This window comes from Choloepus didactylus, chromosome 7, assembly GCF_015220235.1.
Source record: "Choloepus didactylus isolate mChoDid1 chromosome 7, mChoDid1.pri, whole genome shotgun sequence".
Classification (NCBI taxonomy): Eukaryota; Metazoa; Chordata; class Mammalia; order Pilosa; family Megalonychidae; genus Choloepus; species Choloepus didactylus.
In genome coordinates, this window is record NC_051313.1 from 77,407,518 (window position 1) to 77,429,573 (window position 22,056).

Below are 22,056 nucleotides of genomic sequence, written 5' to 3' on the forward strand. Positions count from 1 at the left end.
GTGCTGTGGTGAATAGAGGGGACAATTATAAATTTAACCAAGTCACTGATTCCCACCTAGCTCCTGACAATTGTAAGTTTGCTGTGGACTCTCAGGTACCCCATAAGCATTTTGCCCCTCACCCTTGTTTTGGGTCAGACACAAGTAATTGCCATGACCACGACCTAACAGAAACACACCCAAAGCAACTCTGTCCAGTGAGTCAGAGAAGAGCCTCTGAAAAGGGAGTGGCAGGAGATGAGGAAAAAAAGGTCAGTTGAAACCCCATTTTGCAATGTCTTGAAAGACATTCTAAAAATCTAGACTTTGCTCTCTACACAAGGAGAGACATGAAAGGTTTTTAGTTTTGAGAGATAACAGTCTGGGAAGATAAGCCATAGCCAGGGAAACCAGTTTGGGAGGTATACTGAGACTATGATGCAAGCGGGGATGAAGGGCTCCTCCAGGATGCTGGCAATAAAGATGAAAGAGTACAATATTCAGAGGAGGATTCCACAGGATTTGGTGACGGACAAGATTTCAGGGATGCAGTGGGAGAGACAATTGCATACAACCATGACATTTTGGGCACTGAATGCCTTGTATATTAATGGCAATGCCACACAGGTAGAAAGAGGAAAGTCTTGAGGATAGGGTTGGAGAGAAAAGGGGAGGAAAAAAGAGAGAAAAGAATCAAGGTAGTGTATTCTGTTTTGTTTGAGACATGAAGAAATTAATGCTGCCATAGCCCATTAAGATAAAGAAAATAAGTATTAAATACTAAAAAAAAAGTTTCCAGATACTAATTTTCTACCTTCTACACATGAGGTGGTGCCTGAGTAAGTAGGGTCACAGCAGGAACAAGAAACACAGTCACTCTTGTAAGGCATTCACCACCAAGACAGTTTTATAACAACACTCCACAAATGAACTCATTTCCAAATAACGACAGCTCCTGGTACGAAAGAAAACACCTACGTTTGATGACTGAGAGGGAGCACCATTGAACTTTCTTCCAGCGACTGCAGATAAGCCAATGATTGACTCTTTTAACCAACTCTGCTAAGTGGTCAGGGTCAGACTTCATAATCTGATCAAATTCTGCAAACTAGGAAGTAAAAAATTTAATATCAATATCAAAAGATAAATGTGTTTACACATACTCAGATACAGAATAAATGGAACATGAATCCAAAATCTAACTTTCTGGAAATGGTTGCATGACAAAACATCATATAGTATATCCAAACACACTTAGCTACATTTTGCTGCCTCTTCTTTTCCTTCAGGATCTTTTTTTGGGAGGGAAGAGGGCAGCTATTTATTCCTAACTAGCAGAAACTATAAAAAAGATCGTCAGGAAAAATAATAAATGAGCTAATTACAGATAGCTAGCAAAAAGGTTTTAATGAGGAAAGAATGAAAATAGGTGATATATCTTTGAATTTGGCTTGCCCACATTCTCAAATGTCCCTATATAGCTCCTGCTAAGTGAAGGTCAGCTATATATCAGGTATCATCAAAACTATTGTCTCTCTCTCACACCCCGTCTTCATTTTGGTCAGAAAGAGAAGAAATTGCTACTAAGAGACAGACAACACAAGACAGCTATTATGTTATCAATGAATAAAATGCATTATTTTCACCATTTAACATCAAATGCAATAATAATTTCTATCCTTTACCAAATTTCTCACTAATATTAAGGATATCATACACTATTTATCCATACAATGGCTTCTATATGGTGAAAATTAAATGAAAGGTAACATAATGAGATTAAAGGTCTTTGGATCTTTGCTTGAGGCTTTCAATAGATCCTTCTGATTGGTTTTTCTGCAGGCATACAAAACTAACTGCTTCCTCTATCAGGCTATTAATTCTTAAAGAATCATTTATATTATAAAATAAGAGAAATGTTGAGTTTAAGATATACATGAATGAGTTATAGCTAAATTTACTATGGACATTTGTATATTCTTTGTCTCAGTTTTTTTCTTTTGTAAGAATAAGGGCCCTCTGTAATAAAAATATTCACAGGGAAGTATGTGCATTAGGAACACATGCACACATTTCATTTTATGCCCAAAAATGTGAAATAAGATTTATTATAACTAATTTAGCCTACAAAGCCCTAGAGGTATTTATTAATGATTTTGTTAAATCAACAAAAACAGTTGGCTATTTAAATTCATATACTGTATATATACATATATATATATATATATATATAGTAACAACTGTAGTGTGTATATATATAGTAACAACTATAGTGTGTGTATATATATAGTAACAATTGTATTTAAAAATTATGAGGATACAATTATTCAATCCATATTAAAAAGTTAGGAAAGGTGAAAAAAGATACTAACATTATGAATAGCATTTCAGTTTTTCCTTACTGTATGTGTTCAGTTATGAAGTACGCTATAACTCATTCTTGTAACTTAGTACAAGAATCTATAAATTCTAAAGCTATAGGACTACAGGTTAGCCTAAAAAATAGGTGTCATACAAAAGTATTTATACATTTATTCATTCTAGGGTTGGACAGAAGTCAGTATCAATACCAATCTAATTTCCTACACCTTATACATCTACTGTACTCTAGTAAAGCTTGTTTTTACTCTAAAGTACTCTAAAGTACTGTGAAATCTGGAATCAGGGAAAACTGAATTAATGTTTAAGAAAAGCTTTTAACATGTATAAAACTATTTTCTGGTTAACCCTTATTTAAGTAAAAATTCAAACAATGCTCCAATTTCAATAATTATAAAATTGAATAAAATTGTAAAAATTGTATAGAGTGACACATTATAAACTTCTCCAAAGTAAGGAAACTGTGTGTGTGCACACACACATGCTGTTAGTTTCTGACCATAATACAAATCACTAAATCCTAAAAATATTTACTGACTCCCAACTACCCACAATTATGATGTTAAAGTCTAAAATAAAACGATATTTACCTTGCCAGGTCTAAAAAATACTTTTGTTAACCCAAACTTGTAGTCAATTTCATTTAAGCCCAAAGCTTTAAAAAGAGCCTGTAAAATAAAAAATTAACAAGTTAGATGCCAACTAGTAATTAATAAGAGAGATAATTATAGATAGGAAATTCCAATATGGGTGGCATTTGTACCTTACAAAACAGCCTAGGATCCAATCTTGCAAGTTTATCTGGCATATACTTTTTATACATGTTATAGAGTTCATGAAATGAAGCTCGTGATGGAAAACCACCCTGCATCAAGTCCAGAACAGACACCATTCCTAGAGTCATAAACAAACACAAATCACTGCTAATTACTGTACAAAAGTCCAAAAATAACTTGTGACTGATCAAACATTTTAAAAATTATTATTTACAAAGGGGCAATTCATAGGAATTATCAGCAATGAAATATTATAGGGGAAATATATTTCCACTTGGTATATCCTAACTTATCCACCACCTAAAACTATTTTGGTTGAATTTCATCTAGAACCAGCTTGATTAACCATTCTTTAGTGGCAACCTGGTCTCTAGAAAACTCAAGTACAGTTTGCATGTTTTTTTTCTATTAGAAACTTTTCCGGTTTGGATGTATCACGTCCCCCAAAATGCCATGTTCTTTAATGCAATCTTGTGGGGCAGACATGTTAGTGTTGATTAGATTGGAATCCTTTGATTGAGTGTCTCCATGGAGCTGTGACTCAATCAACTGTGAGTAAAACATTTGATTGGACAATTTCCATGGAGGGATTACCCTGCCCACTCCGGGTGGGTGTTAATTGGATCACTGGAGTTGAATAAAGGAATTCACAGACAGAAGGACCTGAGACCAACTGAGAGTGATATTTGGAAGACGGCCACTGGAAGCTGACACTTCGAAGAGCAGCTACAGTTAAAAGAGGACAAAACGTCCCAAGAGCAACACTTTGGAGAACACCATTTTGAAACACAACCTGGGAGCAAGCAGACACCAGCCACGTGCCATCCCAGCTAACAAAGGTTTTCCGGATGCCAATGGCCTTCCTTCAGTGAAGATACACTCATGTTGGTGCCTAAATTTGGAGATTTTCATGGCCTTCAGACTGTAACTTTGTATCCAAATAAAAGTCCCTTTATAAAAGTCAATCCATTTCTAGTGTTTTGCGAAAAGGGCAGCATTAGCAAACCAGAACAGAAAACTTTATCACAATCATAGTATATAAGGCAAAGTCCTACATTGGCTACTTTTGAAGTCCTGAGGCTACTTTTAAAACAAGATTCCTTGTGGCATCTCCAAGTAGTCAAAAACACATTCCCAAGTTCTAACTAGTACTTAAAGCAAAAGGAAAAGAAAAACTCACTATTTTACTATACAATTCCCTTCACTAACATTTCAAAGAAACTGAATTCTACTGGGATGAAGTCTGTTTTCAGCATAACTCTAAGAAATGCTTAATTTTAGCCTTGAGTCAATATCAGCTTTTCACGTCAGGAAAAGTATAATGTAGGCAGGAAAAGGCTCAAACGTTACATAATGATATCAATGCAGGACTTCTGTTTACAAAACAACCTGGCTTTCAGTCCCTGGGAATATTCAAACCAATGGAGAAAATAAGATTATTCAATAAAAATATGATGATGATGGCTAACTAACTGGAAAACAAAAATAACATTGAATACTTACCTCGCTCCTTATATCAAAATAAAGTCTTGCTGGTCAAAATTTTAAATTTAAAACATGAAATTATGAAATATTTTTTAAATGAGTGAAATTTTATTTTAAAATAAGTGTATAGGAAAGATGGTCTTTCTAGGTAATCAGACTGTGTTTTAACACATCTGACTGGCAAAGCTATAAAACATCAATAGTACTCAGCTGATGCTGGTATAGGAAAATACACTCAAACATTCTTGTTGGGAGAATAAACTGGTGCAACCCTTTTGGATGACCATTTAAATATTTATTTCTTTGACTCAGTACTTTCAACTTCAATGAATCTATTCTACAATTTGTCACATTTGTGGGCAAAGATGTGTACAGACATGTTCACAGGATCATTGTTTACAACAGAAAAAAAAATGAAAAATAACTTAAATCAGTGAATAGAGGATCATTTAACTACACAACATTACAAACATATGACAGAATATGATGTTTTAATTCAAAAAAATAGGAACGAGACAAATGTTTTAGTTTCCTTGGCTGCTCAAGCAAATACCAATGCAATGGTTCAGCTTGAACAATGGGAATTTATTCTCTCATCGTTTCAGGCTAGGAAAAAGTCCAAATAAAGACGTCCCAACAAGGCGATGCTTTCTTTCCGAAGACTGTGGTGTTTGGGGGCTGGCTGCTGGTGACTCTTGGTTCTTAGTTTGTCACAGGGCAAGGCACATGGCAGCATCTTCTGGTCTCTCCTTTCTTTTCCAGGTTCCACTGATACTCGGCTATTTGCTTCCTGTGGAGTTTGTTCTCTGTTTTAATTTCACTCTGCTTATCAAGGACCCCAGTAATAGAATTAAGACTCATCTTGACTGAAGTGAGACATGCCTTCTTAATTGAAGTAACCTCATCAAAAGGTCCTACTTACAATGGATTGACACCCACAGGAATGGATTAAATTTAAGAACAGGTTTTTCTGGGTACATACAGCTTTATACCACCACACTCTATCCTCTACACCCAAAAAAGACATGTTCTTTCTATATGCAAAATGCATTCATTCCATCACAATAAAAAAAAAAAAAAATCAGCTGGACATAGATGTATGGTTTTATATCTGTACCCTGTTGTTTCATTGGTCCATGTCTGCCTTTATGGCAGTACCACACTCTTTTGATTACTGCAGCATTGTAGTAAGTTTTGAAATCAAGAAGTGTGGGTCCTCCAACTTTGTTCTTTTTCAAGATCGTTTTGGCTCTTCAGGACCCCTTGCAATTCCATAAGAATTTGAAAATTGACTTGTCCATTTCTGCAATGAAGGCTGTTGGAATTTTGACTGGGATTGCACCGAATCTGTAGAATGCTTTGAGTAGTGTTGACATGTTAACAATATAAGTCTTCAAATCAATGAACTTGGGATGTTTTTCCATTAATTTGAGTATTTTTAAATTTCTTTCTGCAAAAATGCTTTGTAGTTTTCAGTGTTCAAGCCTTTTACCTCCCTGGGTTAAATTTATTCTTAGGTATTTTCTTCTTTTTTGGTGCCTTTTATTTCTTTTTCTTGCTTGACTGCTCTGGCTAGAATTTCTGGTATAATATTAAACACAGTGGAAAAGCAGACATCCTTGTTATGGTGGTATATATCCCAGAAAACATGTTCTTAAATTTAACCCATTCCTATGGGTGTGAACCCATTGTTAGTAGGACCTTTTGATGAGGCTACTTCAATTAAAAATGTGTGCCCCACCCCAATCAGGATGTGTCTTAATCCTATTACTGGAGTCCGTTATATGCAGAGTGATATTCAGACAGAGAAAAAAAGCCACAGGAACCAAGCAGCTGAACATCAGTGGAGCCCGGAAGAGAGGGGGAGACCAGGAGATGCTGCTATGTACCACACCATGTGACTCGCTAAGGACCAAGAACGGCTGGCAGCCAGCCCCAGAACACCACAAGGGCATTCTGTTCTTTTCATTTATTTTTACAGGAGGTTGAGTAGGATGCAAGGACACCAAACCTACCTCCTGACTCACATTATGTGGGATATCAGTAGCAAACTGCTGCTGCACTAAGAAGGCCACAGGAAGTCAGCCCACTTGGGGGAGATCCAGGTTTGCAGTTTAGAGTTTTGTAAATTTTACTTCGGTGATTTCAATAGATTTATTTCACCAAAAACCAAAGGCCAATATTGCTTTCAAAACTTGCCAGCCATGTTTTTCTTATAAAGGATATATTAAGATAAAAATCTTATTACACTTAAAATAATCAAGATAATTGTGAATTACATGAAAATAACGGACCCATCAAATTGTATGTGAACTAAGACTACTGAGAAAAATTGTAAATATATGGAAATACCTGAACATTGAAGTTGAGACAAAATTTGAGCACCTTCAAAGTGGTGGTTTGTCATCTTTAAATTAGGTTTGATACAACGAATGAAGCTTGCTCCCTAGAAGAGAAAAAACATGTAACACTCTTACTTTTCTATTTGTATGAATACCAAAGACTTTCAGAACATATTGTCATTAACATATGAAACTTTCAAAATAACAACTAAAAAGCTTAAAACTTTATTAGCATGTTTTTATAATTTAAAGCTTGGATCGAATTACATACCAACATACATACTAATAATATCAGATACTAATAATATATACTAATAATTATATATTAATATTAGAAAAACACTGTTTTTAAGATCTGAATGTCAAAAACTGTTATTGTAAAAAGAAAAGTCTTTCTACTATAAAACATATTTAAACAAACATTGCACAGGTTGACATATGTGAATTCTACATTCAAGTATTTTATTATTAAGTATTTTATTCTATATATAGCATATATGCTATATTTCTATGACAAGAAAATTGTCCCATGACAACAGAAGCAAATAAAACTTAAAACTGTGTCACTTAAACTTAGATCAATGTGTTTCTTAAAAAAAAAAAAAACAAAACCTTTTTAATCATTCTACTACAAAAAATACAGCAGGTCCCTAAGCTATAGCACCACACATTTTAAAGTGTTGTTTGTTAAACAATACTTTTAAAAGCATAAAGGCATTAATTCAGAATCAACCAGATTCTGTTGAATGGGGCAGAGAGAATACTGATTATGTACAAAATGAAACTGTTGAGGACTGAAGCTAATATACTAGTCATCTAAATGTTTCTCTTCAAAGTAGTCATCTTGCAAAGCTGTACCATTATTTCAACAATTGCAAATAGTTTTAGGACAAGTTTTAGAAATCTCATCAGAGCCAGCTTAAAAGTCATCAAAGTTATGTTACTTCCTGAAATAATAAAATCAATATGAATTACATGCTAATTTTTAATCCTAAAAGTACATTTTCCGTCTCCGTAATTACTAATGATTTTCACCTTCCTGAAACTGCTGGACAATCTTGATTTAATAACATCAGAAGACTTCTATGTATTTATAAAACAATTTGACTTCACATATATATACTTGACATCTCTTCAGGACAAATTTAACCAAAATGATAAACTTTCTAAAACTTGAGTTTTTTAATGAAAGCAATTTGGCTTAAATTGCATATCTAATTACACCAGATTTATTACTACTAATAATTCAAAAGCATCATTAAAATAAAAAAACAAAAAATCCCTGTTTTTTCTTTTTAAGTGTACTCACAGTACTTCGAAGTTTATCCAGAAGCAAATTTAACTGTGTCTGTCCAGGAAAAGAAATCAGTTTATTATTTCAATAAGCAAAAGCACACATTTACATCAGTAAGTATCAGCTCTCCAAAAAACATGCAACAACATTCACCTATAACACATTACAGTTTTCCCATGGTATACAAATTCTTTAACAGACAGCACCATGCAAAATAGCTAATGTAATACCAAGGACAATTGCCTACTATACTTACACAGAGCTTATATAATTAAAAGATTGAAAATTAGCAATACTGAAAAACATAGAATCACACTTGCAGGTAGGGTGAATGAGGGGGAAAAGTATATAGGAAATGAAGGACTAAATGAAAATGCAGGGAGTGCATTTGATATTTGAAACTGATATTAGAATACCTGACTATGTGGCAAACTAGGTGTAGTTTGTGTCACATGCCATTAAGAATGAACAAATGAACATCTTTAACATATATACAAATGAAATATATTAAGATTGCTTTATATCACACTTAGCATAAACAAAATTGTCCTTACTAGCTACAGAAATACTGTTTATTATTTTAAAACAATAGGAAAACATTTCGCATTTCAGTTAGTTTTCTCATACAAAAATTTGAACACTACAAGTTACTACTATACTTTCCTGTTTTTAATATTAACTATCAGATTATAATTTACTCTGGCTCCATACATTAAAGTCATTTATTTGCTTTACTACTCTGCAAAATAAATTAATTATGTAAAATCCTTATATCTGGATTTTATAGTGAGAAGCTTATTGTTATACTTACAAAAGAAAAATTGATGTTAATTTTTAAATTAACATTGGATCCATCATAGCTATAATAATAGATATTACTAATAATATTAATAATAATAAATGTACCTTACTGAATGCTTTCTATGAATCAGATACTGTTCAAAGTTTATCATGGGCATTATGTTTAATCTGTACAACAATCCTAATTAAGGATACATTATTAGCTTGATTTTACGGATGAAAACAGTGAGGTCCAGAAAGATGAATAATTTGCCCTAGATCATGGAGCTAGTAATGGCAAAGCCAGGATTCCAAAACAAGCCTGACATCAAAGTTCACTCTTATCTGTGATACTACAGTACAATCTACATACCATAGGGCAGAGTTAAATTATGAAAATGGAGTGAATTTGTCATTAGATTAAAACAAATAGCCATACCGCACTTATGTGGTTGACAGATTTCTGACAACCTTAATCAATCTGAACCACCACACAACTGAAAAATAAGAAGAGCTGCTGATTTGGAAAGAAAACAACAGTCACTAAGTCTATGCTCCTTAATCCATAGACTAAGCACAGTGACTGGAAAAAGAAAAGAGAGAGAGATAAAATAAGCCAGGAGAGTAGAACAACAAAAACAAACTAATAGCAGCTTAGAGGAGAGGGAAGAAAGTCAATTATCAGAGAACATCAGTCGGGGACTACAAGGTACAAGGTGAACAGCCTTATGCAATGCATGCTTCATTCATATTTTATTTTTATTATTAAAGTATACAAATATTCAAGTTTATAAAGACAGAATAATGAGATTTCTATCCAAATTATTACTTTTCCTAAAATACTGGCAGCAAAAGGGTTGTTTAAATAACCTGAAAAAGTCACTTCTGAGGAAAACTTTTGGTCCCCAGTGATGTTGGATAACTGAGGTATTACCACTAAAGGTAGCCTGTTTTGTTTTGTTTTATTGCCTTATATATCTCGAATTTAATTTAATGAATATTACATATTAAAATTAGGACTAATTCTTTAAAATTAAGAATCATTGTTAATATTTCATTTCAAAGTAGCTCAGATGAAAACATGAAATATTTTATTATTAATAATGTCAGTTGTAGCTTCAACAGTTTGAAATACAAAAAATCATCTTGTTATGTATGAGCAATTATAAGGCATTTCAAGGCTCAACATAAAAGAATAATTTAATCCATAGAAGAAGAATGTTTTTTTTTATTTATACTGTCTAAAATTTCAAGTATATTATCAGTATTATTAACATAATATCACAATAGGAAAATAATGAGTGATATTTATTTCATATAGGCTGATTGTACTATTTTTAAACCAATCTGTTAAGAAATGTTTATTTGGAAATCCAAGAATATTCAAATACAATTAAAAGTATTGCTCATCAAGAGAATTGAGGTCTCATAATTAATGAATATAACTTAGAACAATAGTCTCTTTATTCAAAATTATTTTACACTTTCTCCCATATTTATGTTTAGGCTTAAATAAAACAGCTTTTCTAACATGAGTTTATCAAGTTGGACATACAGAGCCCATTTCAATCCAGAAGGGATTAACTGTCAGTTAGTATCATAGTATTCTGATATCTAAATATTATTCCTAATTACATAATTTTCAAGATATCTAAAGTACAGATAATGAAAGGCATATGCAGAATTCTTTTATAAATCCAACAACACTTGTGGAAACGTATTAGAGAGAAATTAATTCTACTTCTTTGTTTATTAATTATAGTTCTTTGTTCATTAAAATCGTGACCTAAAGGATTTTAAATTATTAATAAGACAAATGCTCCTTAATGTTAAGTAAGATATTTAAAGGGTTTGCCACATCCAAGAACTTGTCTTTAACAGAGTTATTAAACGTTTTAATCAAATTTTACCATAATATGCACACCCACAATGCCACTGTGAGAGAAAACACGCCCAAAAAGAATTACAAACCGAATCATTAACTTGAGATGGGCTTGTGTTAACATAGCAGCCCCACTCTATAAATAAGAGTCCATGAAGGTGATCATTTACCTGAAGCCCCTGGCTGTGCCTGCTTTTCCTCTCTCAACTCAACTACTCCTTTCTAGCCATCTCGAGCTGGACTACTCCAGCTAAAACAAAACTGCTGAATGAGGAAGGAAACAGAGAACACGTGGAAAAGATAAGGTTTGAAGGTCAACTGGACAGTAAGCAGAAGCAAGAACATTAGGAGAAGCAATCAGATATGTTAAGCACCAGGAGAGAACATATTCAGAAAATTACAAGTATTTCTGTATGTTCAATTTATTAGGCCTACCTTATGATATTTTACATTCAAATATCAACATTTCAGAGTCTGGTTTTAAACCTGATTCATGGAATTTCTGATGGTGATCAACATTATCCATTTTAGAGTATAAAACAATATCTTTTGTCTTAAATGCAGTAAAAAAAAAAAACACACAAAACTCTAATAGTTAATTTAACACAAATACCTTAAACTTGTTTCCTACGCTGATGAAGCTAAGTTTTCCTGCCTTTTGTTTGGTATCTTTGTTGTTATTTGTGGATGATTCAAATAATCCCCGTACAAACTTATCTCTGGATTCACATATTAAGGATTCAAGAGACATGTGCAAAGCATCATTATTTTTCTCCACAAACTGTGTCTGAAAAATAAATCAAACAGGAGTGCTTCAGTGATAGCTTCCCCCAACACAGTGCTTATCCAACAAAACTTTCTGTGATGATAGAAATGTTCTGTATCTGAGCTGTGCAATACAGTGGCCACTAGCCAATGTGGATATTGAGTATTTGAAGTAACGCAGCAATAGAATTTTTTAATTTATTTAATTTTAATTAATTAAAGTTTAAACAGCCACAAGTGGTTAGTAGCTACCATACTGGACAGCACAGCTGCAACATCAAATGGTTTTTTCCTAGTAAAAGATATACTCACTGTTTCATAGCACACTGCTCCTGCAAAATGCCTGATAATGAAGCCTTCATCATCTCTGATATTTCTATGTACTGCCAGCTTAGATTTCCTGGGAATCTGAAAATATATATATATATCAGTTATTAAAATATCAAAATGTATTAATAATTTTCCTTTATAAAACATTTGGGATCTGAAATACTTCCCAAATTTAGATGCAAAATTATAAAGGAAGTTATCCCACTTCCACTATTGTACTTGCTTTTTAAACATCTAATATGACTGAAAGTACCAGTGAAATCCAGCAAACAGTTAGCTATAACCTCTTGGAAAAGAAAAAAGGAGTAAGATTTAAAAAAAAAAAAAAAAAAAAAAAAACTATTTAGAAGCACATGGAAAATATAGTGGGCATTTTATAAAGCTAATTGCCTATTTCTAAAGCAGTGATTCTCAAGTCGGCTGCTGAATTGGAATCACCTGTAGCACTTTTTCCAACGCCCAGACAATTTACATCAGGTGATTCTTACATGCAGTTCAAGGTTGAGAATCAGGTTATGAGATAGAATCAATCACAGTTTTAAACCATACATGTAAACGTGTTAACATGTATGTGCCCGAATCTGTTGGAAGGAAACGAAATCATTTTAGGGGTGTACTACCTAATTGTAAATATCTCAACCTTGCATTTAGAAGTTTCCAAAATACTTTCACATACAATATCACAGCTTACCCTTGAAATAACCTAAGGTTAAGAAATTTCAAAATGAGAAAACTAAGACCTGGAACCTTACATGGCTTGCTTGTGGTATGAGAGCTAGCAGACCACAGAGCTTTTCACTCAGTGTGAGGCAATACACTGGAGTGAGAGTGAGGCCCTGGAGCCAAACTACCTGCACTCGACTCCCAAGCCCACCACTTCCTCTCTGCCATTCAGGGACGGTCGCTCAACTTCTCCCTGCGTGTCTCCTACCTGTAGCATGGGGAAACTAACTGGATTTACCTCAGAGTACTGTTGGGAGGACTAAATAAAATATTTCAAGTAAAAGACTTAGAACAGTTCCTGGCACATAATAAATGTTCAATAAATGGCTATCATCACTTTTTCTTCCAAAGAAAAACAACAAAAATAATGACCTATGCAAATTAGCATTTGCTACCTTGCTTACAGTTCTCTTTTGAGAAAAGTGGCCAAAGCCCATTCCTGATGCTTTGTTTTGTGGATCTTTGAGTTACATGACTCTGAGACCCTAGTCACAATTTTTCTGATAAGTGATCCATTCTGGCAAAATTAACCACAGGCTGGTCATAACAAACACCAGTGAACCAACAGAACTACGTATTTATACATATCTTCAATCTTAGAAAAGTTTTATTGAGAATACATATTGTTCTATTTCTATACTAGGAGAAACAGGTTTCATATTACGGGGAATATTTAGGGATCCAGAAGACCTACACATTAATGAAACAGGTGGTTGTAGGACCCATTCCTCTAAGAAGGTTAACAGAATTCCATCAGCTTTTCAAGTAAATGCATTTAATCTATTTACCCAACACATTCTTGGCTTTGTTAATGATACATGGAAACAAGAATATTCATTATTATTCACTTAAGCCCCAACATTCATCAAAGCAATGACTGAGATACTATGTTATGACTTGAAAATAATAAACAGTTTGGAAGGCATTGCCTGTTCTCTAATTCCACCAAGTAATTTTTCTTTTCTTTCTTGCTTTTGTTGGTGGTGTTGCTGTCATTGTGGCTGTTATCTATAAGATGAGGTAGCACCTATCTTTGTGGTTGAAACTGACATCAGTATTTCCTCTGTGCTAGTCAGGCTCTTTCTGAGCACAAAGATGGAGTGGTGCTTACATTACCTCAGGTGATATGGCTGAGTATGAAGATAAAAATAGAATTAGGCAAACACAAAGAACAGCTCTAGAGCCACACAGTCCAGACCCGCTCATGGAGAACTGCTCTTTTGGTCATCACCGTGTGGTCTCAAGCACAGCTCTATGACCCACAGCATCAGGGAACCAGGTTTTCTGACCCTTTAGAAGTGCTCCCCTCATGTGTTTGTATTGCTCTCTGTGTCTGTTTTTCTGTTTACTCCAGCTAATTCTTCTATTGTTTCATCTTCTATTTCACTCTCTGAGTATACTTTCCATTCAAAAGGACCAATGGAAGAGGATCAAAATGAATCAGCTGATCCCTATCTAAGACATTGCTTCTATCAGTTAGAATTCTCATTCTGAGCCACAACCTTCCCTGCTGGTCTTACCAATGTGTATTTATATACAGACAGATAGCTACTTGTGACCTCAGGTGCTAACCCCTGGATCTTGGTTAAGGTCAAACAACACAAAACAAAGCAACTCATGGCCACTTCCCTCAGAAGGAAGATCATGAAGATAGCAGATAGATCTTTTCTGTATATCTTAGATATGTAAAATGTACTTTGCATCCAAAGAAAAATAAATACATGTAATTAAATGCACATCTATGTTATGCTGAATATCTTATAGTTGCTCTAAGCCCTCCATAACTTATGATTCTAATTATCTAATAAAGGTTAAAAAGAATAACATGTGTTTAAAGCTTTCTCTTCCACTGAGTCTCAATTTTGAGAAGGTAAACTCACAGTGAGTCGGAAATGGTCCTTGTGCTTCTGGTGAACTGCAGATGTAAAGTGTTGATCACTTGGCTGGGGAAGGCGATTTTCTTCATCCAAAATATCCAGTATTCCTACTAATTTTGCTTCAATTAAGTCTATTTCAATGGGAAAAAAAATCAAAATACTCACCATAGGGTAAAAACATAACATTTTAAAGATACGTGACTAATAACTGAACACCAATTTCAAGGACTAGTCAGAAACAATGTAACAGATGATTCTATAAGTATTCCCCAAAAGGCCATAAAGAGCAGATGGATTATATTCTAAATCTGGCAATTTATTAGAAAGTAAAATCTTATATTTAATATGTTTTTTAAAAAACTCCAAGAAAGAAAGCTATTAATGTAGTAAATATTCCATTTTTAAGTTAGGGTGAGAGGCTAAGGAGCCTCTCTTTCTCCACATGATATCTATATTCAAAACGAAGTGAAACTACAGAAGCTTTTACATGCACAGTTTTTTATACCACTTTTGGAAACTGGTTTAAATTAGGTTTTCAAAGAAAAGCTTTTCAGTAATAGCATATTTGTATGTTCCTTCCATTTATGTTGTTTGAATTTCCTGCCTGTCCAAAGTAACCAAATAGTCAAAGGCAGAGAGGTGAGAACGGATACAGCGTGTTAACGGAATTTTAAGTGGACTGGGTAGGATGTAAAAATGCCTGAAAAGTTATACATATGTAAAGTATTATTATTATTATTATTATTATTATTATTATACTATCTTGCCCAAATATAGCATGTGAGTTATTGACTGGATTGTCATATTGAGTTTTCAAAACAAGACTTTCTTAATGGTTGATTTTAGAGACACGGTGGAAAAAGAAGAAGGGCTGAGCACTAACTGGAGGGCTACAGGGAAAAGTGTTTACTGTTAAAAACAGACAAGAAAATCACAGACCCTGTTGTACCTCTGCACATTGTTACCTTGATGAGAGACATGGAACTTCTGAAACTACTTTGCAATCATCCAGAGAATGCTGCCACAATGTACAACGAAGGACAGAACCAAGAGAACTGCAGAAAAACCAAACCCTAGCAAACTCCACCTGGAGCCTGGTCAACCTATGGAACTTCTTGTAGGGTGAGATAATAAATCCCTTAACTGCTTAAGCAATTGAGTTTCTCTTGTAACTGATTCACATATTAGCTGATTAAACAGGAAAATACCCATCACAATAAATAGAACAGATTTTAGGAAAGCTGTCAAGATAATTGGATTTGATGCCTCAGTCAGAAAAATAACTTCCAAGCACTGGATCTGGAGAAGTAAAACCTCTCTCAAATACCACAGTTCAAGTCCCCTAACCAGTAATAATAAACAGAGCACAGAAAAATTACTACTAAAAGCATTCACTGTAATTCAAAGGTAGAGTTAAAAAGTCCATACCTATACAGTCCTGATTATCCACATAATGCACTTCATTAACACCCAAACCTTCTTTTTGATAGAGTTCTTGTTCCTAAAAGTAAAATAATCACAATCATATAGATGGAAATACTGTGCAGTATGAAATAGATTCAGTGTTTTGTGCCATTTCTGGTCATAACATTTATCGATTAGTCAGTACAGAAGTTTATATTAACTAGTACGGGGGCTGAGGAGAGTGCCTTATAAAACATGAAGGAGGAAACACCCTTGCTTTCAAGGCCATTTGAAATCAAACATAAACGGCCAATCAACATAATATATGATTTACATATATATGGAAACGTTCCCTCTTACAGATAAGCACACTTTTCTTAAAATATCCAGAGCAGCCATACACAAATACAGAAGTCTATTTGTAACCATTCAAACTAAAGAAATACCACAGCTTTGAAACATTTTTAGCAATTTTTAAATCAAACTTATCAATATAATAGATCAGGGAGTCAGCAAACTTTTTCTGTAAAGAAACAGATGGTAAATATTTTCAAGTTAGCAGGCTGTATGGTTCCTGTCACAACTACCCAACTCTGCCACTGCAGTATGAAAGCAGCCAAAGACAATAAAGTTTCAACAGAATTTTTCTTAATGAACATGGCTGTGTTCCATTAAAACTTTATTTGCAGAAAGGGTGACAGGTCAGATTTGGCCCAAGAACCATAGTTTGCTGACTGCTGAATACAGATAAACAGGAACCTAATAATTATGAAAAGTTTAAAGAACAGCTAGAAAAATCTAGCTCTCTTTTTAGGTGAATATGTCTTTTTTGTATCCTCAATAACCCTAAATACTTTTCCAATGACAGACAGAACAGATTTTGATCATCTGCAAGTAGGCACCAAACTCAAGGGAATAGCAATTAACTGCAAATGGGCTCTAACATCTACATGATGATATTATATATGCAGTATATGTCATCTGGGGAAAATAAATGTAATTTATAAGAATAATATAAACCAAAGTTGAGTCCCTAGATGTAAGTCTAGGATCTTCTTAAATTAAATTGCATGGGTAAGCCATGCAATGCACTTTGGTTAATATGTGTATTAGCATTTTTTCTGAACATTTAAATATTTCCTCCCAGGGGATAAACTAAAAAAGATTTCTGTCATTCTGTACGGCATGGCCCATTTGAACCAAATCTGGAATCTGACATATACATGTTTAAAGGATTACTACAGAATGTAAAGATAAATCAGAAGACAGTCTCCTCTAATATAGTTTATTTTTCTAGATACAGCTTTTTGCTGGAGTTGGTGTGGAAGGGGAAGGTTAGGGTATGTCAAGTGAGAAGAATACATGTAGAGAACCAATGCAGCTGAATAAAACATTTTCAGAGGAACTATCTTAATGCTAAGTGTTCAGAAGTTCCTGTTTTGTTTATAGCAGAATTAGTTTATAGCATATAAGTAAAATATGAAAAAGCTGAAATGTACTAGAATGCTTATAAAGACAAAGACTTAATAAAAAAGTGGAAAAAGATGGATGACGTGGGAATAGGAGAGAAAATATTTCACATTTCAGCCTAGATACAGTGGAGGACAGAAACTTAGAAAATATCAGTGCTGACAAGGGAGATTAGCAGCCAGGAGCTCAGGTTTGGACACTTGAGAATTTGTCCAAACTAAACTGCTCTAAGAAGTGGTTTCTTCATCTGTAAAGTAAAGGGCTTAGATCCCTTTAACTCTTGTATCTTCATTCAGTAAAATACATTCCCAGTAGCACAAAGGAAGGAAAGTTAAAAGCACTTGTAGGAAATACTGGAGAAGTGAAATTCAATGGGCAAAATAATGAGACTAATCACAAATCAACTGATCCAAAGCTACCTTTACTTACTTGCATTTCAGCACTCTAAAATTATAAAGTAACTTTCCTAGATTTGGTATTCTGAACATCTGCCCTGCCCACTGCTATTTACTAAGATAAGTGGCAGAATGTTCCTGACGGGATCATAGATGGTGTCCCAGCCAATCGCTGGTAGTCCATAAGTAGCAGGGCAAGGAGATGCTGCCCAGCAGTGCTCCAGGCCAAACACCCCATCAGATCTCCTGACTTGGGGGTTCTGCTGCCACACACAAGGAGAGGAGGAACAGACAGCAGAGTGAGCAGAAGCAGAGTACGTGAAGAAGGCAGGAGATGCCACCGCAGGATGAGAGTAAAAAGTCATTGGCACTGACAGACGCAAAAGACAACAGAATTAGAAAAACAAGCAGAATTTCATGTCTAGTAAGTCAGTAGTAAGGAGCAATAGCTGTTCACTTCTGAGGAGGCACCTATTGGCATTCTGACTGGATCCCCAAGCACTTGAGCTGCATCTTGAACACTTCCGATGTGCCTGACTTCAGCAGGTGGGGCCACAGATGGGCTTCCTTGATTTCCTGGGCCACTGGACATTACATCCCACTGACAGGGGTAACTGCGGCCTGCCTCTGAGCCTTAGAATTTAAAAGAGCTTAAGGCAGTTCTTAAATTTGAAGCGTAATAGAAATTACCTCTTTCAGAATTCTTTCATTAAAAAATTGTTGAAGTTTTTCATTACAATAGTTGATGCAAAATTGTTCAAAACTGTTATGTTCAAAGTACTCTGAAAACATAAAACCAGAATCAAGTCATCATCAGACCAACTGTGTATTATAAACTTATCTTAGGAAAAAATTTTATTCTATCAATGACTTAATTCAAGATCAGGTAAAAAAAAATAATAATAAAATAATTGTTTTATACTCACCAATTGCTCTTATTCCAAGACTTGAATTTTGTTAAGCATTAAATAAAATATTAAAAATGCCTTGCTTCACTTGACAAAAAGATGTTTGTCAGATGAGAAAAATGTCACAGAGTAAAAAAGTAGAAAATGTAAGCCACTTACAACAATTGTTTAAAGTACAGGTCTTAAAGCAATCTAAATTAATTTCAGCATAAAAATGCTATAAAATGTAAGTTCTTCAAAAGACCTCTTTCTATATAATCTGTAACATTTTAATTCTCAAAAATACAAAGGATACTATACTAACTCATTTCCAAAATTAAGGCATTGTATTATGTGACGTCTAAGATCCCTACAGATGTAAAATTTTATGATGCTGTTTACGTGTGTAATAAGACAGAGGTAGACCAGGAAACAAATGTCCAAAAATTATGAAATCTTAAGACAATGGTAGGTGTTTACCTACCTTTCAATAAAAGGTTTATTATAAAGTTTTAAATGTATATTATATCACATAGATGGGCAAAACAAAAACAAAAACCCTGTCTCTCAAAATGTGAACATTCACACCTTCCTTTGGCAAAAGCAAACAAACCACAGAGGAGGAAGACACGATTCCAGCACAGCCAGTGAAACATCCACATTAATAAAACCAATATAAAACCCAGTACCAACAGTCACAGTTACTTTGAGATTTTTACAATACAGTCATTCAGAACAAAGCAGCCCTCAAATGTTAGTGACCTATTGATTTCTGGTTGCATAGCTCCAAAGTTGCTCTCAATTATTATTTAACTTCATATCTTATTCATTAGGTGGAAAAGTAATTGGAAATAGCTATTAGTTGGCAATCAATACTAATGACAAATTTTTACAAATAGTAATCAGGTTGGCCTATATACTATGTCAATCTGTACCCAGATTTACATGGTAGTCAAAGGTTTTGGTGACTTAATTATCTTTATTAATAGTACTCAAGAGTTTACCTTTATTTATTTGTATTCATTTAAGAGAATAAAGACGTCTGTTAACTGTAGTGTTTCAATCAACATGTTTAATTTTAGAGCCAGTAAGACCAAAACTACCCATGTGAGCCTTTTTCTTAAGCATCAGCTTCCTACTTAAATACATTACAAAATACAGGTATATGAATGTATATCTGAACATACATCAAGTGAAAGGTGTTATAAGAGAGAAAAGGCTATTTAAAAAGTACATATTTTATTTTGAAATATGTATGGAAAACAGAATGAAAAAAAATTCAACAAATACAAACTGACAAAAGAAACTATACATACCAAAACCAGCAATATCTAGGACTCCAATAAAATAGGATGATGTTTCAAAAGGAAAACACTGATTTACTCTTTTTACCACATGATCAAAAAGATGGCTATAGACAGTCTTTGCCAAGGCATCACGGGCATTGTTTGCCTGTTCCACTTTCAAAGGTACCCTGTAAAAGAAGACTATACCAATGAAAATTCTTGCTGGCAATATTTTTTTTAAAAGAATGTTATATACTCAAAGTCAAAGTACAACCCAAACTTATTCACTGTGAAGGACAAAATAATTACAAAGGGTCATGTGTGAATAAGCACAGATAAATGGGACAAAATGGAAAACAGTAAGAGAACTAAAGAAATTATCTAAAATTAGGTCAAAAAACACCTACAATTAAATAAAAAACCTATTATGGGGTAAAAGAACTTTAGGGTTGAAAAATCTTTGTAACCTTAACTTACCTGTAATTACATATATTAACAGTACTAGATGCTACAGATATATATACATGGCTCCTGTCCTCAAGAAAATTATAGTCTTATGAAGGGAAACCAGCATAAAAGAGAATTCCCAAACATTTGGCTAAATGCTGCCATAAAAGTACAAATAATGAAAGTACCAGAAACAATGTCAAGTTTGGAAGAAACCTTAAAAGTTATCCAGGTCAGTATGATTCCTGAATCCCCTCTAAACAGTGGTTTCCCAACTTACAGTTCCTGCAATGGACCCTTTCTTAAAGTGAATCTGACGTGGACCCTTCATACATGCAATACATAAAAGAACTGCATTGGAACAAAGAGGAAATAGAGGAAGCAATATAACTGAGACCAACACCTGTGCCTTTAGAGTCTTCCCCTAAGCTCCAGAGATATCTCTAACATCCAAGCAACTCTAGGGCACTGGCATATGTCTTCCTTGCCAAGTTTTTCTGTATAGTAAGAATAATTTAGAATTAGCTTAGCAAAGAATCAGGCTGACCATAATTTGCTAAGATTTCCAAAAGTGCTGGAGTTACTGAATTTTCTGTATAGTTAAAAGTTTTCAAAAAATCCTTCTTCTTTTAATTTGTTGAAAATTCTTCTGAAACTTATTGGTAGAACCCACTGCTTGGGATAAAGTATCTGACATTTCCCCCTGCAATTAAAGATTTTCCAGCACCTCAGAATGATAAACTGAATATCAATTTTCTTCTATGGTACCAAAAAATGAAAATGCATAAAATATGAGATATTGAGCCAAAAGTATGCATACCACCAGACACAATCTAGAAGTTTGGTTAGTGATTTTAAAATCCTTGGCTAGACCCTTATTTTCTTGTCGTAAGAAATTTCCTCTAAGTGAAGAATCCTAAAGGTACAGAGAGATTCCATTCGCTGACTGTTTTGTTAAAGTGAGTTCTACTCAACAGAAGTTAAAGTATACACCATTTGCTTGGAAACACAGTTCTGAAGGAAAATAATCTGTTGTCTAAAACAGTCAAATATTGATTTATATAATCAACTCATATTTTCATAGTTGCACAAAAGTTAACCTTTCTCTTACCTTATAAATTCCAAATCTGTGCCAAGAAGTACATCTGCAAGGAACAACATTAAAAACTAAGGAAGTCCTTGTTTGTTTATATAGTGGCTGACTGAGGTGAGATGCACCGAATTTTGATCTATCAAGCCCAGATTTTAGAACTTGATACTGAAAAGAATTAATGAATGATGCATAAAGATCAACTTTAGAACTTAGTGTTCTCCAAGAAAGATTTTTTCCTTGACAAATTAAAAGGCAGGAACTTACTTTATAACTGTTCCTTTGGTCCCCCCTGCTGTTGTGAGCATGACTCTTGTGGTTAAACTCACACGGAGATCATCTTGATCCAAACCCAATAACTCAGCACAATATTCCAATGACTGAGTAGATTTATTCTTCGGATTACAACCACCTAATGAAAATATATTTTAATTCAAAATTAATAAATGTTATTTTCAAGACCCA

The 22,056-nt window shown here is 34.1% G+C and overlaps 1 protein-coding gene across 1 annotated transcript in view; it reads right to left on the bottom strand.

Annotated features, from left to right (window-relative positions):
- MYO6 (myosin VI) overlaps window positions 1–22,056 on the bottom strand; it is a 183,563-nt gene that overhangs the window by 22,799 nt on the left and 138,708 nt on the right. Inside the window, exons 12-23 of the mRNA XM_037842731.1 lie at window positions 21,859–22,003; window positions 20,085–20,242; window positions 18,572–18,663; window positions 16,041–16,113; window positions 14,616–14,743; window positions 11,995–12,090; window positions 11,531–11,704; window positions 8,271–8,309; window positions 6,972–7,065; window positions 3,122–3,252; window positions 2,949–3,026; window positions 958–1,087 (exon numbers count right to left, since the gene is read on the bottom strand). Of these exons, the coding sequence (XP_037698659.1) occupies window positions 958–1,087; window positions 2,949–3,026; window positions 3,122–3,252; window positions 6,972–7,065; window positions 8,271–8,309; window positions 11,531–11,704; window positions 11,995–12,090; window positions 14,616–14,743; window positions 16,041–16,113; window positions 18,572–18,663; window positions 20,085–20,242; window positions 21,859–22,003 (1,338 nt within the window). The remainder of the gene's footprint in view (window positions 1–957; window positions 1,088–2,948; window positions 3,027–3,121; window positions 3,253–6,971; window positions 7,066–8,270; window positions 8,310–11,530; window positions 11,705–11,994; window positions 12,091–14,615; window positions 14,744–16,040; window positions 16,114–18,571; window positions 18,664–20,084; window positions 20,243–21,858; window positions 22,004–22,056) is intronic.